The 14,606-nt window shown below is 42.1% G+C and overlaps 1 protein-coding gene across 6 annotated transcripts in view; it reads right to left on the bottom strand.

Annotated features, from left to right (window-relative positions):
• Positions 1-8,755: 8,755 nt before the first annotated feature.
• The window catches only part of MC5R (melanocortin 5 receptor), an 87,539-nt gene continuing 81,688 nt past the window's right edge, over positions 8,756-14,606 (bottom strand). For 5 of the 6 annotated variants that reach the window (XM_072154699.1, XM_072154700.1, XM_072154701.1 and 2 more), the window contains one exon: positions 8,756-9,838. In XM_072154699.1, the coding sequence (XP_072010800.1) occupies positions 8,778-9,752 (975 nt within the window). In that variant the 5' untranslated portion in view covers positions 9,753-9,838 and the 3' untranslated portion in view covers positions 8,756-8,777. The remainder of the gene's footprint in view (positions 9,839-14,606) is intronic. The other variant, XM_072154703.1, reaches the window with a different exon arrangement.

Genomic DNA, 14,606 nt, shown 5'->3' with positions numbered 1-14,606 from the left:
GTCCGATGTACTATGCGCGATTCACTGAGTTCATGCACCCGATATCCTACATCTTCCTCTTCCCCGCTCAGGTCCGCCGGAGTTCCCCATCTTCTTCCTAGTGTTTGTTAGTGCATTGGTTGCGACACAATTTAAATGTTAAATCCCATGCTCATTCCGAATCAGTCGGATCGTCCAACGGCCCGCCCCCGATTTCTGTCGCATTAAAGCAGGCGCCACTGTGCCGAAATCCGATCGGGTGTGACACAATCCCTTTCTAAATACCTGTCAAAGGTAAAACCAAGACCAGTACGATGGAAATGCTATCCGTGGAGCCTTAGTAAATAAGCCCAATGTGCCTGCTTGGAGCGTCCCCGCCCGCAATGCACTGACCAACACTGAGTGTAAGGAGCTAAAACAGCAATAAAATTTAGTACAACTGTAAATTGTGTAAACATCACTTGGGTATTGAAATTTGATAATTTTCTTTCATGGGAAAAACTCCTTTAACCAGGGACATTTTTCTGACAAATTCTACATAAAATGGGTGTATGCATGAGACCTAAAATAATGATAATAATAATATAATAATATGAGTATTATTAATTATATGTACAATTCATGGCAAAAAAAGAGGAAGAAAGAAATAAAACTTCTAGTAAGAAATGTTTTGTATTGTAATCAAAATGAAGTGAAATCAGTAAGCTTCAGATGATGGTAATTTTCGCATCAGAATGGTAAACATGCAGAAAATGGTATTTTTTCTATTTTAGTGCAAATTCTGATTGATTACACTTCATAAAAGTCCACTGATTACTCACTTACCCAAACTGCTACCTCGATTATCCCGGGTAGACATTTTGACCATGAGTATTACTTTAAGTGACAAGAATGTTGACTTTTTTTATTTAAAACTAGAATGATTATGCAATATAAAAATGTGTACAATTATCTTTTACTTTTACATTTGGCTTATAGAAAAGTGTAGTGGGGCCACATACGCACATTTAATGGTCTCTCCCACAGTTAAAAGAAATCTACCATGATAAAATCAAACCTGAAAAACTAGGGGCAATTCCTGTTCACAGCTGAGGGAGCAGAGGGGAAGTTGAGACAGCGAAATAGCCAGATCGGAGGTATAGAAAAACAGCTCTCTACATACAATAATATGTTTGCACCATATTGCACCAATCAGTTAAACCTTTGATCCTTGCAGCCGGGAAAGCTGCCACAAGCAGTCAAAAGCTGGTGATTTGTGGGCACTTCCAAATTGGCTTTGACTTTTGCTCCCCATGACATCATTGGGGAATGATGATCACGTGCCAGCACCTTTCATTGCTGGAGATCTGTAACAGTGTGCTAGTGGCACACTTTTAGAGGGCTATTGCAAATTCTCCATATACTGAAATTTAGTAGTATTTTAGCCAAACAATAGGGAGGTAGGAGCAGCACTAGTGGGAAACAGCTGAGGGTGCAGGTCTTCACACAGCCGACCAAGCAAAGAAAAATCAACCAAAAAAAATTGAATAACAAAGCAGCAGAATTGATAATGCCTTCATAGAGAGGGAGAAACGTGCCATTTAGTAGTATTGGACTATATGGTAGGAGCAATCAGACTCCCTAGGGTGTCTAAAGAATAGTTAAAAAAAATAAAAGTAAAAAAACAAACAGTTGAAATATCTCCCTTTCCCTAGAACTGATATAAAAATAAACAAATAAAATGATAAACATGTTACATATCCTTGCATCCCTATCCCTATCAAAATTTAAAAAGGATTTTTCACAACATTGTGCCAGAAGCGTTTACTTTGAAAAAAAGATAATTTTCAAAGCAGGCGGGGTCGTTTGAATATTTCACCTAGGAATAATGGAATAGCATAGTGGTTCTATTTTTAATTGTTTTTTCGGAAATGGTTCCATGATTAAGAGCGACAGTATGGGGCATCCATATTGCGCTGTTATAATTGCAACTTCAGGTCTCCAGCACAGCTCGTTTGATAAGGGGATGATGTATGGAGGCAGTGAAGTAGTAGTAGATTAAAGGTGCTTTAGTTAAAACTATGTTAGTTGGATCTTGGGATGGAGCTGGCGCTCCGCTGCCAGGCGAGCTTTTGCCTGTCCATGCCCCTGTCTCTCAGCTCCTCCCCAAACAGCACTTCTAAGAACGTTTTGTATAAGATCAAGTGTAGTAGTGTTCTTATAAGTTTGGGTTATGGCGGGTGAGGGGAATGTAAACAGATGCGCAAGAAGCGCTGAAATAATATTGGTAAATGATAAAAGTTTGCCAGTATATTTTGTGGATAACACAGCAGGGTGGCGACAAAGTTAACAAGTTTGATGTGGAAGCCATGAAAACAACCCAAAATTCTGCATGACACAGCTCGTTTGATAAGGGGACGATGTATGGAGGCAGTGAACTAGTAGTATATTAAAGGTGCTGCAGTTAAAACTATGTTAGTTGGATCTTGGGATGGAGCTGGTGAGCTTTCGTCTATCCAAGCCATGTGGAAGCCATGAAAACAACCCAAAATTCTGCCTTACACAGCTCGTTTGATAAGGGGACGATGTATGGAGGCAGCTATATGGACAACGTGTGGAGGCGGCTATGGAGACAATTTAATTTGGATAGTGCCTGTATGTGGCAGTCCAAAAAAGTTTTCAAACCAGTGGAGCAGGTAGGTGTCCTCCAGAAAAATTAAATAGATTGAGTGCCTGTATGTGGCAGTCCAAAAAAGTTTTCAAACCAGAGTAGCAGGTAGGTGGTCCTCCAGAAAAATTAAATAGATTGAGTGCCTGTATGTGGCACTCCCAAAAATTGTTTAAAACAGAGGACCGGGTAGGTGGCCCTCCAGAAAAATTAAATACATAGAGTACTATAGCTAGAGCCAGTTGGGCCTGGCAAAAAATAGCCAGTTTCCTCTGCTTTAGTGTACAAAGAGGAGGAGAAGGAGGAAAATGAGGAGGAGGAGTGCATAAATTATTCAGGTTGAGCTTCCTTCACCTGGTGGAGAATGGAAATCCTGAGAAATCCAGGCTTTATTCATCTTGATAAGCGTCAGCCTGTCAGCACTGTCAGTTGACAGGCTTGTACGCTTATCGGCGATGATGCCACCAGCTGCACTGAAAACCCGCTCGGACAACACGCTAGCGGCAGGGCAGGCAAGAACCTCCAAGGCGTACAGCGCCAGTTCGTGCCACATGTCCAGCTTTGAAACCCAGTAGTTGTAGGGAGCTGTGTGATCATTTAGGATGATGGTATGGTCAGCTACGTACTCCCTCACCATCTTTCTGTAAAGATCAGCCCTACTCTGCTGAGACTGGGGACGGGTGACAGTGTCTTGCTGGGGTGACTTAAAACTGGCAAAGGCCTTGTAAAGCGTACCCCTGCCAGTGCTGGACAAGCTGCCTGCTCGCCTACTCTCCCTCGCTACTTGTCCCGCAGAAGTACGCCCTCTGCCGCTAGCGCTGTCAGAAGGGAAATACTGTTTCAGCTTGTGCTCCAGGGCCTGCTGGTATTCATGCATTCTCACACTCCTTTCCTCTCCACGGATGAGAGTGGAAAGATTTTGCTTGTACCTTGGGTCCAGGAGAGTGAATACCCAGTAATCGGTGCTGGAATAAATTCTTTGAACGCGAGGGTCACGGGATAGGCAGCCTAGCATGAAATCTGCCATATGCGCCAGAGTACCAACGAGCAAGAATTCACTCCTTTCACTGGCCTGACTCTCCATTTCCTCCTCCTCCAACTCCTTTTCTTCTGCCCATACATGCTGAACAGTGAAGGACTGAACAATGGTCCCCTCTTCTGTCTCGCCAACATTCTCCTCCTCTTCCTACTCATCCTCCTCCACCTCATCCGATATGCGCTGAGAAACAGAACTGAGGGTGCTTTGGCTATCAACAAGGGAATCTTCTTCCCCCGTCTCTTGTGACGAGCACAAAGCTTCCCACTTCATGCTGACCAGAGAGTTTTTCAACAGGCCAAGCAGCGGGATGGTAAGGCTGATGATGGCGGCATCACCACTGACCATCTGTGTTGACTCCTCAAAGTTACTCAGCACCTGACAGATATCAGACATCCACGTCCACTCCTCATTGTAGACTTGAGGAAGCTGACTGACCTAACTACCAGTTCTGGTGGAAGTTGACATCTGGCAGTCTACAATCGCTCCGCGCTGCTGGTAAACTCTGGATAACATGGTTAATGTTGAATTCCACCCCGTGGGCACGTCGCACAACAGTCGGTGAGCGGGCAGTTGGAGGCGGCGCTGCGCTGCCCTGAGAGTGGCAGCATCTGTGCTGGACTTCCTGAAATGCGCACAGATGCAGTGCACCTTCGTGAGCAAATCAGACAGATTGGGGTATGTCTTGAGGAACCGCTGAACTATGAGATTTAACACATGGGCCAGGCATAGCTCTTTGCGGTGTGCCTTTTATCGCCTAGGCTCAGCAGTTTGAGCACCGCCTGCTGTCGCTTAGCGACGGCACTGCTGCTGTGCCTAGAGCTACCGACTGATGGCGCCATGCCCACGGATGGTAATTCAGAGGAGGAGGTGGAGGAGGGGTGGGAGGAGGCATAGTAGGCCTCGGAGATCTGGACCGAGGTAGGCCCCGCAATCTTCGGCGTCGGCAGTATATGACCAGCCCCAGGGACAGACTCGGTCCCAGCCTCCACCAAGTTAACCCAATGTGCTGTCAGTAATATATAGTGGCCCTGCCCGGCAGCACTCGTCCACGTGTCCGTGGTCAGGCGGACCTTGTCAGAAACGGCGTTGGTCAGGGCACGGATGATGTTGTCTGACACGTGCTTGTGCAGGGCTGGGACGGCACATCTGGAAAAGTAGTGGCGGCTGGGGACCAAATACCGAGGGGCAGCCGCCGCCATGAGATTTCGAAAGGCCTTGGTCTCTACCAGCCTATAGGGCAGCATCTCCAGGCTAAGCAGTTTGGAGATGTGGACGCTGGGGGCTTGGGCGTGTGGGTGGGTTGCACTATACTTCCTTTTGCGCTCCAGCGTCTGGGGTATGGAGAGCTGAACGCTGGTGGATGCTGTGGAGGATCGTGGGGGCGAAGATGGGGTTTTTCGCACGGGAGGTGTTTGGGCCGGGGTCCTGGACAGGGGGCTAACTAGCAGATGACACAGGGGAAGGAGCAGTGGTGTGCCCGGTCGGAGGTGAACGGGCTTGGTGCCATTGAGTGGGGTGTTTAGCATTCATATGCCTGCGCATACTGGTGGTAGTTAAGCTAGATTTCTGAAAATCTAGCCCTCGCCACGGGAGCTTGACTACGTGAAACATTTGGCGCTGATGCACCAACTCTGACCCTGCCTCTCCGTCTGGCCCCACCACTGCCTCTTCCAACCTGTTCTGGTATAGGACTCGCCTCCGTCTCAGAAGCACTGTGTTCACCCGGCCTATCAACCCAGCTTGGGTCTGTCACCTCATCATCCTCCAATCCCTCAGTCTGCTCCCCCCTCGGACTTCCTGCCCTGACAACAACTTCACCACTGTCTGACAACTGTGTCTCCTCATCGTCCGTCACCTCTTTACACACTTCTTCCACTACGTCAATAATGTCATCATCACCCACAGACTGCGACCGGTGGAAAACCTGGGCATCGGAAAATAGCTCAGCAGCAAACGGACAAGTGGTTTGTGACTCTGGGAAGGGTCCAGAAAACAGTTCCTCAGAGTATGCCGGTTCAAATGCCAAATTTTGCTGGGAGGGGGCAGACTGGGGGGAAGGAGGCTGAGGTGGAGGAGCTGGAGGAGTGCTGATTTCGGTGACATGGGTGGACTGCATGGAAGACTGACTGGTGGACAAATGGCTAGACTAATAGAAATATTGATAATAAACAGAGGCGTATATTTTTATAACAACGGTCTAGGACTAGGCAGGATCTCCTTATCCTCCAAACAAATCGCTATTATGAATAGTGTCCTATACAACGACCACTTGAAACCGTAGTTGACTTATTCAAATTTTACTTAGTTGTTGTATATACAAATATTTACATATGTTTCATTTCACTTTTCATATCTTCAATACATTTGATACATTTTCATGACGTGCAATACGTTTTAGGCCCGTACTAGCCTAAAACGTATTGCACGTCATGAAAATGTATCAAATGTATTGAAGATATGAAAAGTGAAATGAAACATATGTAAATATTTGTATATACAACAACTAAGTAAAATTTGAATAAGTCAACTATGGTTTCAAGTGGTCGTTGTATAGGACACTATTCATAATAGGACAAATGGCTAAAAGCATTGTCCACAATCCAGGACATCACCTGTTCACACTGTTCTGGCCTCAACAGTGCTCTACCACGAGTCCCAGTAACTTGAGACATGAACCTAGGGAGTGTAGCTCTGCGGCGTTCCCCTGCTCCCTCATTAGCAGGTGGTGTCTCACCCCGCCCAGGACCATGGCCTCTGACCCCTGCAGTAGTTGGACGCCCACGTCCACGCCCTCGTCCTATACACCTAGCCCTCGGGTTAAACATTTTCAAAATTAAAGTGTAAACTTGAATTTTTTATTTATTTTTTTTTTTTAACAAAACGATGCTATCCTATTGCTATCCCTAGTTTCTACCCTACACTGACAGCACACAACTGGATTTTGTGCTGTGCTTGATGACTTTGAGTTATAAAAAAAATAAACGTAAAAAAAAATAAATCAGCAGACTGTGCCTAATTCAAATCAAACCCCTAATAAATTGTCCCACTTAGGTGTTCGAGATGGATTTGGTGTCACTAAGAGCTAAACACAACGGTCGCAAGTCTCCCTGCAAATTCCTCACAATATGGTACTAGCTGCACTACTAGTGCCAGCAAGCCCAGCCACAAGCAAAAAAAAAATATATATAACGTTATTGTAGCCCTAAGAAGGGCTGTTGGGTTCTTGTAGACTCACTCCTGCCTAACAGTAAGCTAATATAACACCCTAACGCTTTCCCTGACCAGCAGCAGCTCTTTCCCTAACGGCATCCAGACAGAGAATGATGCGAGCAGTGCGGGCAGGAGCTAGTCTATTCCAGGGTCACCTGATCAGGCCAGCCAACCACTGCTATCGACGTGTAAGGGTACCACGTCATGCTGGGTGGAGTGCAGAGTCTCCTGGCTTGTGATTGGCCATTTTCTCGAGCTGGCGAAATACTCGTCCGAGCAACAAGCAGTTACGAGTACGCTAATGCTCGGACGAGTGTGTTCACTCATCTCTAGTTAAGAAGTCTGTCTGTAACTAGGGGTCATCGCTAAGTCGGATCTCCTTAAGTAAGGGACCGTCTGTAATGTTGTTTATTTGCTCATATGGAGGCAGTTCCAGCATACACTTCCTAAGAATAGAAAAACCTTGTTTCCTCCACCCTCTGTGGACCTTTCACCATCTCTATCTCCTTCAACTTTAAATCCATTATTAGGCGTCATACTTCTGAGATAATTCACATTTTATCTTTAGCCGCTGGAGTTCCCAAGTATTCAACACCATTATTTTTAGCTCCCGAATGTCAGATGGAGTCAGGCTGTCTTTTTTAGCTCTGGACCACCAACCTGATAGTAGAGAACCTATTTAGCATATTGAGTCTACCCTGAATGTATACTAATTAGGCTCTCTACTATCAGATTGGTGGTCCTGGGCTGGAGCAATTGGCTTGGCATGACACTTCTGACAGTAGGGAATTGAAAATATTGACAGTGATTGTGTGAGAATGGTGGGCACCACAAAAATAAATCCAAATGTACAAAATCAGCTTATCAGTGCCTGATAAAGGATGTAAAAACTTGAGGCTGGTGAAAGTGAGCAGAGGTTTTCTTTTCGGACGGGTTCCACAATCATCAACCCTTGTGCTGCCTCTGTAGTAAACTGCACATAAGATACAGTAGATCTGCTTTGTTTAAGTAGCCAATACTTTGTAGAATGTGATTCAGACCCAAAAATAATGTAGATTTGAAGCTTTACTCTAAATCTTCGTACTCCACTATGAATATTATGAAAATTTGGTACTCATCAATTTGCTTTAAGCATTATTTTATTATTTTCAATGTGTCATCAAATCTATATTATGTTTTTTTGTTAAAGGAAATCAACCACATAAATAACATAAAAAAACTATTAATACTCACCTGCGCTTCTCTTGACCTTGATCTTGGTGCTGTCCATCGCTAACCCTGATCACTGGGATCACCTAGAAAAGAAAGTTATAATTAGAAGCACGGAGTGTGGGGACGAGATGCACGCCCCCCAAACTTCCCTCTCCCATACTGGGAGCATGGGAGAGCGAGGTGACAAAAGTCCTCGCTCTCCCAGCATGATTAGCATTCCGTGAACTCTGTCCCTGAACTCTGTGATGCTAATTATAAGTTTGTGTTCTAGGTGATCCCAGCGTGTCAAGCTTATCGACGTACAGCGCCGGTTTCAAGGTGCAGAGGAGTGCAGGTGAGTATTAATAGGTTTTTTATGTTATCTATTTGGTTCATTTCCTTTAAGATATAACAAGAGATTATTTTTGTCATTGACAAATCATATTCATAAACTTTTGTTGTGGGGGGTTACACAGCTGCTTGCAGATCTTTTCATTAAAAATATGAGAGAAAGACCAGTTTTTATTACATTTATATTGACTTTTTAAATAGCATTTGGAATGAAAGTTTTTTCATATTTGTGCAATCAATTCAGAGTGTGCTGTATGTATATCACCTCAACAGCCGCTCATAAAGCCATAAAAATATTTATGAATTCAGACAACTGAAACAGAATAAAATAAGTGACATGACGTTATCAGGTTTTTATTATTAATATTTACTAGGCAGTTCACAGGTGATTCGCAGGCTGCAACAACAGATGATTTCCTTGAATGTCTTTCTCATTTCTTGACTGCGGAATGCATATATCAGAGGATCGATGACGGAATTGCACATTATCAGAATAAGGTACATATTAAAATGAGACATGAAACAAAGGCAGTAAATGTTGTGTGGACAGGAAATCATGAGAATAAGGTGGAGAAAGAATGGCGCCCAACATACAATAAATATACCTATCAATATTGTTAGAGTAATGGCTCCTTTCATACTTGTTCTCTGGTGGACTGAGTTATAGCCTGGCAAAGCAGCTATCCTCTTTACATGAGTACGCGCCAGCAAGAACATATGGATGTATAAAGATACCATGAGGAAAAGCATGGTAAAAAACATAGTAATAAGACAAATAATGACGTAAGTAGATTCATAATACAGAATAAAAATAATACCACATCCTGTACAGAATGTCCAAATGCCAGCAATGATAGCCCCAGCTCTCTTTACAGTCATGATGTTATGGTACCGTAAAGCATAGAAGATGGTGATATACCTATCCACTGCTATGGCAAGCAAACTACACATAGAAGCCACCACTGAAATACAGATCATAGAGTCGAAAACATTGTCAATATGACGTACAAAGGCATCTTCCATGACTAGATGTTTATTGACGATTAGATTTATGGTGATTGTCTCCCATGCATTAGACACACTAACTAACATGTCGGCTACTGCTAAGCTACACACAAAGAAATACATAGGTGAATGCAGATTCTTGTTCTTGATGATAGCAGAGATGACTAGAATATTTTCAAGGAGGCTTACAATGCCTAGGGTCAAAAACACCTCAGCAGCTATTACCACTTGATCACATGAGGACATTGTCTCATTTGTTGGCACAGTATTGTTACCATCCAGGTTGCTCAAATTAAGTTCCAGTATACGTGGATGCAATGAAGAGTTCATCGCTACAACAGTGGATAGGCCTTTTCTTCTAAAAACTCGTCTTCAAGTTGATGACTAGAGTCCATTGTCACAAGTGCTGGAATATGCTGAAAATGAAAACATGAAAACCTTTAGTAAAACACAATATATTCATTTACTTACATTTTAAAACAGACAAATCCCCTGGATCAGATGGCATACACCCCCATGTTCTGATGGAATACTGATGGAATGTGAGTCTAGCATCAGTTGTTGGGAAAATAGTTGAGGATTTTTTTTAGAGATGTTATTCTGGAGTATCTCATTGTACATAACCTTATAACCCTGCATCAGCATGGATTTATGGGGGATTGGTTCTGTCAAACTAATCTGATTGGCTTCTATGAAGGCGAAGTTCTCAACTGGACCTGGAGGAATTTGATACAGTGCCCCAAAAGGTTGATACATACAATCAGACTGCTGGGAATAGGGGAAAATCTGTGTAGTTGTGTTAACAATTGGCTTACTGATAGTAAACAGAGAGTCGTCATTAATAGTACAGTGGGGCGCCACAGGGGTCAATATTGGGTCATCTTCTTTTTAATATTTTTTATTAATGACTTTATAGAGAGTTTACACAGTAGGGCTTTAATATTTTCAGATGATACTAAACTTTGAAAAGCAATTAACACAGAGGTTGATTGTATAATATTATAGAGGGATTCGTAGAAACTGGAGAAATGGGTGAAGAAATTGCTAATTAAGTTTAATGTAAATAAATGTAAGGTAATGCACTTAATAAAAAAACAAAGAATTATGTTTTAGCTACTAGAGCCAGGCAGTGGCTAATAAGGCAAATACAATTATGGGGTTTATCAAGAGGGGAATAGATTTTTATGAGAAGGACATCATTTTGCCCTTATACAAATCACTGCTCAGACCACACATGGAATATGGTGTAAAGTTTTGGGCAAGAGTGTATATAAAGGACATAGTAGAACTAGAACGGGTGCAGAGGAGACCAATCAAGATTATTAGGGGAATGGGGGGGACTAGAAATCTTAGAAAAAAGAAGGCTGAGGGGAGACCTCATTACAATGTACAAATACATGAACGGGCAGTACAAGGATGAAGATTATCTTATATTTAGGCTTGTGACCAGGACAAGGGGGCATCCTCTACGCCTAGAGGAGAGGCGATTCTACCATCAACATAGACAAAGGTTCTTTACTGTAAGAGCAGTGAGACTATGGAACTTTCTGCCGCAGGAGGTTGTTATAGCATACTCTAAGTATATGTTCAAGAGAGGCCTGGATGACTTTCTGGAGAGCAAAAATATCACGGGTTATGGGGGAAAAACATTTGTAGGTTGGATTTGACGTCCTGTATCTTTTTTCCTACCTTTCCTACCTTGATATGCTTTGGTGTGGTGTTAAGAGCAATGAAATTGTTAAGTAAGTGATTTATACATTGTAGCTTGAAACTGTGTGCTCTTGTTTATCATGACATTTCTTCATTACATTTTAAACTCATTTATATGCTACTGCTTAGGTTTAAATGCTCTGGCCCCATGGTAGACAAAAACATCTCTGGTCCTGAAGCACCTTAAAATCCAATCAAGCGTAGCATCAACATCAATCCTCAGATTGTCGATTCCTGACAGATGCAGCACTGCTACGTAGAATCTGACATTTCATGTGTCTGTAGCAAGTGAATATAATATTATGCTGGCAGTAGATTTATTTCCAGTAAATATTATTTTCTAGCATTAACAGCTTGTGTAAGCTTTCCATCATTTAATGTGTATCTCCGTTAGCTTTACTAAAAACCTATAACATGCTTTTTTGGTTTAATACATCAAAGTTTGCTGACATGAGCTTTCTCTCTTTATGTTTTCTTATATTTTAATAATAAAATAATATCCTGTTATTTAGAATTGATATTGCTTAGTAAGCAACATTGATCGAATGTGGGGCTTCAAGGACATCAATTCAGAATACACAGCAGCTGAGTCTATATACAGAGTACATATAGTAATTCACTGCACAAGATTAACTGCTCATAAACATACATAAACATTTCTTTGAGGAGACACACAAAGAACCAGTCCCCTTAGGTAAGGTATGAAATATCCTTTCTAAAATCCCCTTATATCTTAAATGTTGCCTGTTTACCTATATACAAACAAATTACCTCTAAGTTCATGAATAAACAAAATAAGAGTTGAAGAGAGATGAGTCATGCTGAGAAGCAAAAGGGTGAGCATCATTTTAGATCCCCATATTTTGGGCGCTATGTTACCTAGAATTATGATATTGGTATCATATTTAATATACAAATCCCTAGATGCAGCCCCACCAAGACTTAAGAAAGTGAGGAAGTTATTGAATAACACCCAATGGATGGAGCTGAAGGTGTATGTAAAAATGGGAGCCGTGGGCAAATTTGAAAAACAGTGGGATAAGTGGCTCGACTGTTCAGGAGTGGCCTCAGAGGAATTGTTAAGGAGTTAAATACGGGATTGACCTGGAGGACTGATGAGTGTGTGATGAGAGGTATGCCTTATACAGGCGGTCCCCTACTTAAGGACACCCGACTTACAGACAACCCATAGTTACAGACAGACCCCTCTGACCTCTGGTGACCTCTCTGGATACATTACTATAGTCCCAGGCTGCAATGATCAGCTGTAAGGTGTCTGTAATGAAGCTTTATTGATAATCCTTGGTCCAATTACAGCAAAAAATGTTTAAACCCCAATTGTCACTGGGGCCAAAATTCTTTTTGTCTGGTTCTACAATTATAAAATATACAGTTTCAACTTACATACAAATTCAACTTAAGAACAAACCTCCAGACCCTATCTTGTACGTAACCCGGGGACTGCCTGTACATATGATAAGGTGCATGCTGGAGTGGGCTGAAAGTGTTCTGGAAGTGCTATGCCGGCACGGATAGGTTGAATTGGTCAGAACGCGCGGAAGGGGGGGTGTTAAATATGTTGCTGTAATTGTTTTTGAAAAAGACTTGTCTGTCATATTGCCATAACATGACAATGTAATATCTTCTGTGGTATAAAAATCAATAAAGTGTTGTTTGATTTAAGAAAATAAATACAAATCCCATGTTTTCAATTGCAAATCCACAATCCGGATGCAATTTGAATGGTGAGATTCATTTTTTCAATATATTATAAAAAGCATAGTTCTGAATGTGGCACTCAGTGGCGTAATGATCATGATCGAGGGGTGTGCAACCGCAACCGGGCCCGGTGCTGGGGAGGGCCCGCGTCTACCTGAGAAAGGCCCCCCTTATGTGCACCTTTTAATTTGGGATCGCCCAGATGGCTCCATCTGCTACTGTCTGGCCCACCTCTCCCATCTGTGGCCCGCCTTTCCGGCTTGCCTATCCAGCTCCCGCCGCTGCCGCCTGGCTATCAGGTCCGCGGTTGCCCTCGCCTGATAATGTAAGTACCTATTTTATGTTTGGATGGTTGTGTATATATATATGTACATATAAATGTTTGTATGTATATCTGTATACCTGAATATGCTGTATGTGTGTATATATGCTGTGTATATGCTGTATGTGTGTATATATGCTGTCTATATGCTGTTTATATATATATATATAATATATGCATATATATGTGTGTGTGTGTATATATATATATATATATATATATATGCTGTATGTGTCTATATATATATATGCTGTATGTGTCTACATATATGCTGTATGTGTCTATATATGCTGTGCACATGCTGTATGTGTCTATATTTGCTGTGTATATGCTGTCATTAGGTATGACTAAGAACTAAGATGTAATAGTCCGAAACGTGTTACCTTTGCTAATTTTTGATATTGTATTTTTTGGTTGTTTTTTGTCTCCATGTTTTTCCACTATGTAAACTTTTAACACCTTGCCGACCGAGGACGAACTATATTGTCCTCGTGCCGCAAGGGGTGTATGGAGAGAGCTGACGAGCTGAGCTCTCTCCATACACAGCGGGTAACGGCTGTATAAAACAGCCAACACCCGCCTGTCACCGCGATCGGTGCCAGCAGTTAACCTGTTAAGTGCCTCGGTCGAACCAGACCGCGGCACCTAACTTACCGCTAAATGCCGGCCGCCATCTTGGATGGCCGATCGCCGCCCCCTGGAACGTCATCAGAGGGCGGCGATCGGTTGCTATGGCAGCCTAGAGTCTCATTGAGACTCATAGGCTTGCCAAGTGCAATTATTTCTAATAGCCAGCAGAGGGCAGGTATTAAAAATCATAGTAAAATAGGTATATACTGCAATACAGTAGGATTGCAGCATATAGTATAAGCAACCGGACCCTGCAGGGTTAAATTACCCTGGAGGATCTAAAATAATGGTAAAAAAAAATTAAAACAAATTTTTAAAAAAATATGAAAAAATAATTAAAAAAGTAAAAGTTTAAATCACCCCGCTTTCCCTAGAACTGATATAAATATAAATAAACAATAAAAATCATAAACACATTAGGTATCATCGCGTCCCAAAATGTCAGATCTATCAAAATATATTAGCGATTTTTCCCAGAGTTTAACCCCGTAACGAAAATTGGCGCCCAAATTCGAAAATGCCCCTTTTTAGCCATTTTGAAAAATATAAAAAATTCTATAAAAAGTGATCAAAAGCCCATACAGTCCTCAAAACGAAAGCATTAAAAACATCATCAAAAGTCACATAAAATGACACCACCCACAGCTCCGTGCACTGAAGTATGAAAAAGTTATTAGTGCCAGAACATGGCTAAATGAAGAATTTTTTTTTTTGTACAGAAGGTTTTAATTTTTTTAAATATATGAAAACATTATAAAACCTGTACAAATTTGGTATCCTCATGATCGTACTCAACCAAAGAA

Source organism: Engystomops pustulosus, chromosome 5, assembly GCF_040894005.1.
Source record: "Engystomops pustulosus chromosome 5, aEngPut4.maternal, whole genome shotgun sequence".
Classification (NCBI taxonomy): Eukaryota; Metazoa; Chordata; class Amphibia; order Anura; family Leptodactylidae; genus Engystomops; species Engystomops pustulosus.
This window is presented reverse-complemented; position numbering and strand designations above follow the sequence as displayed.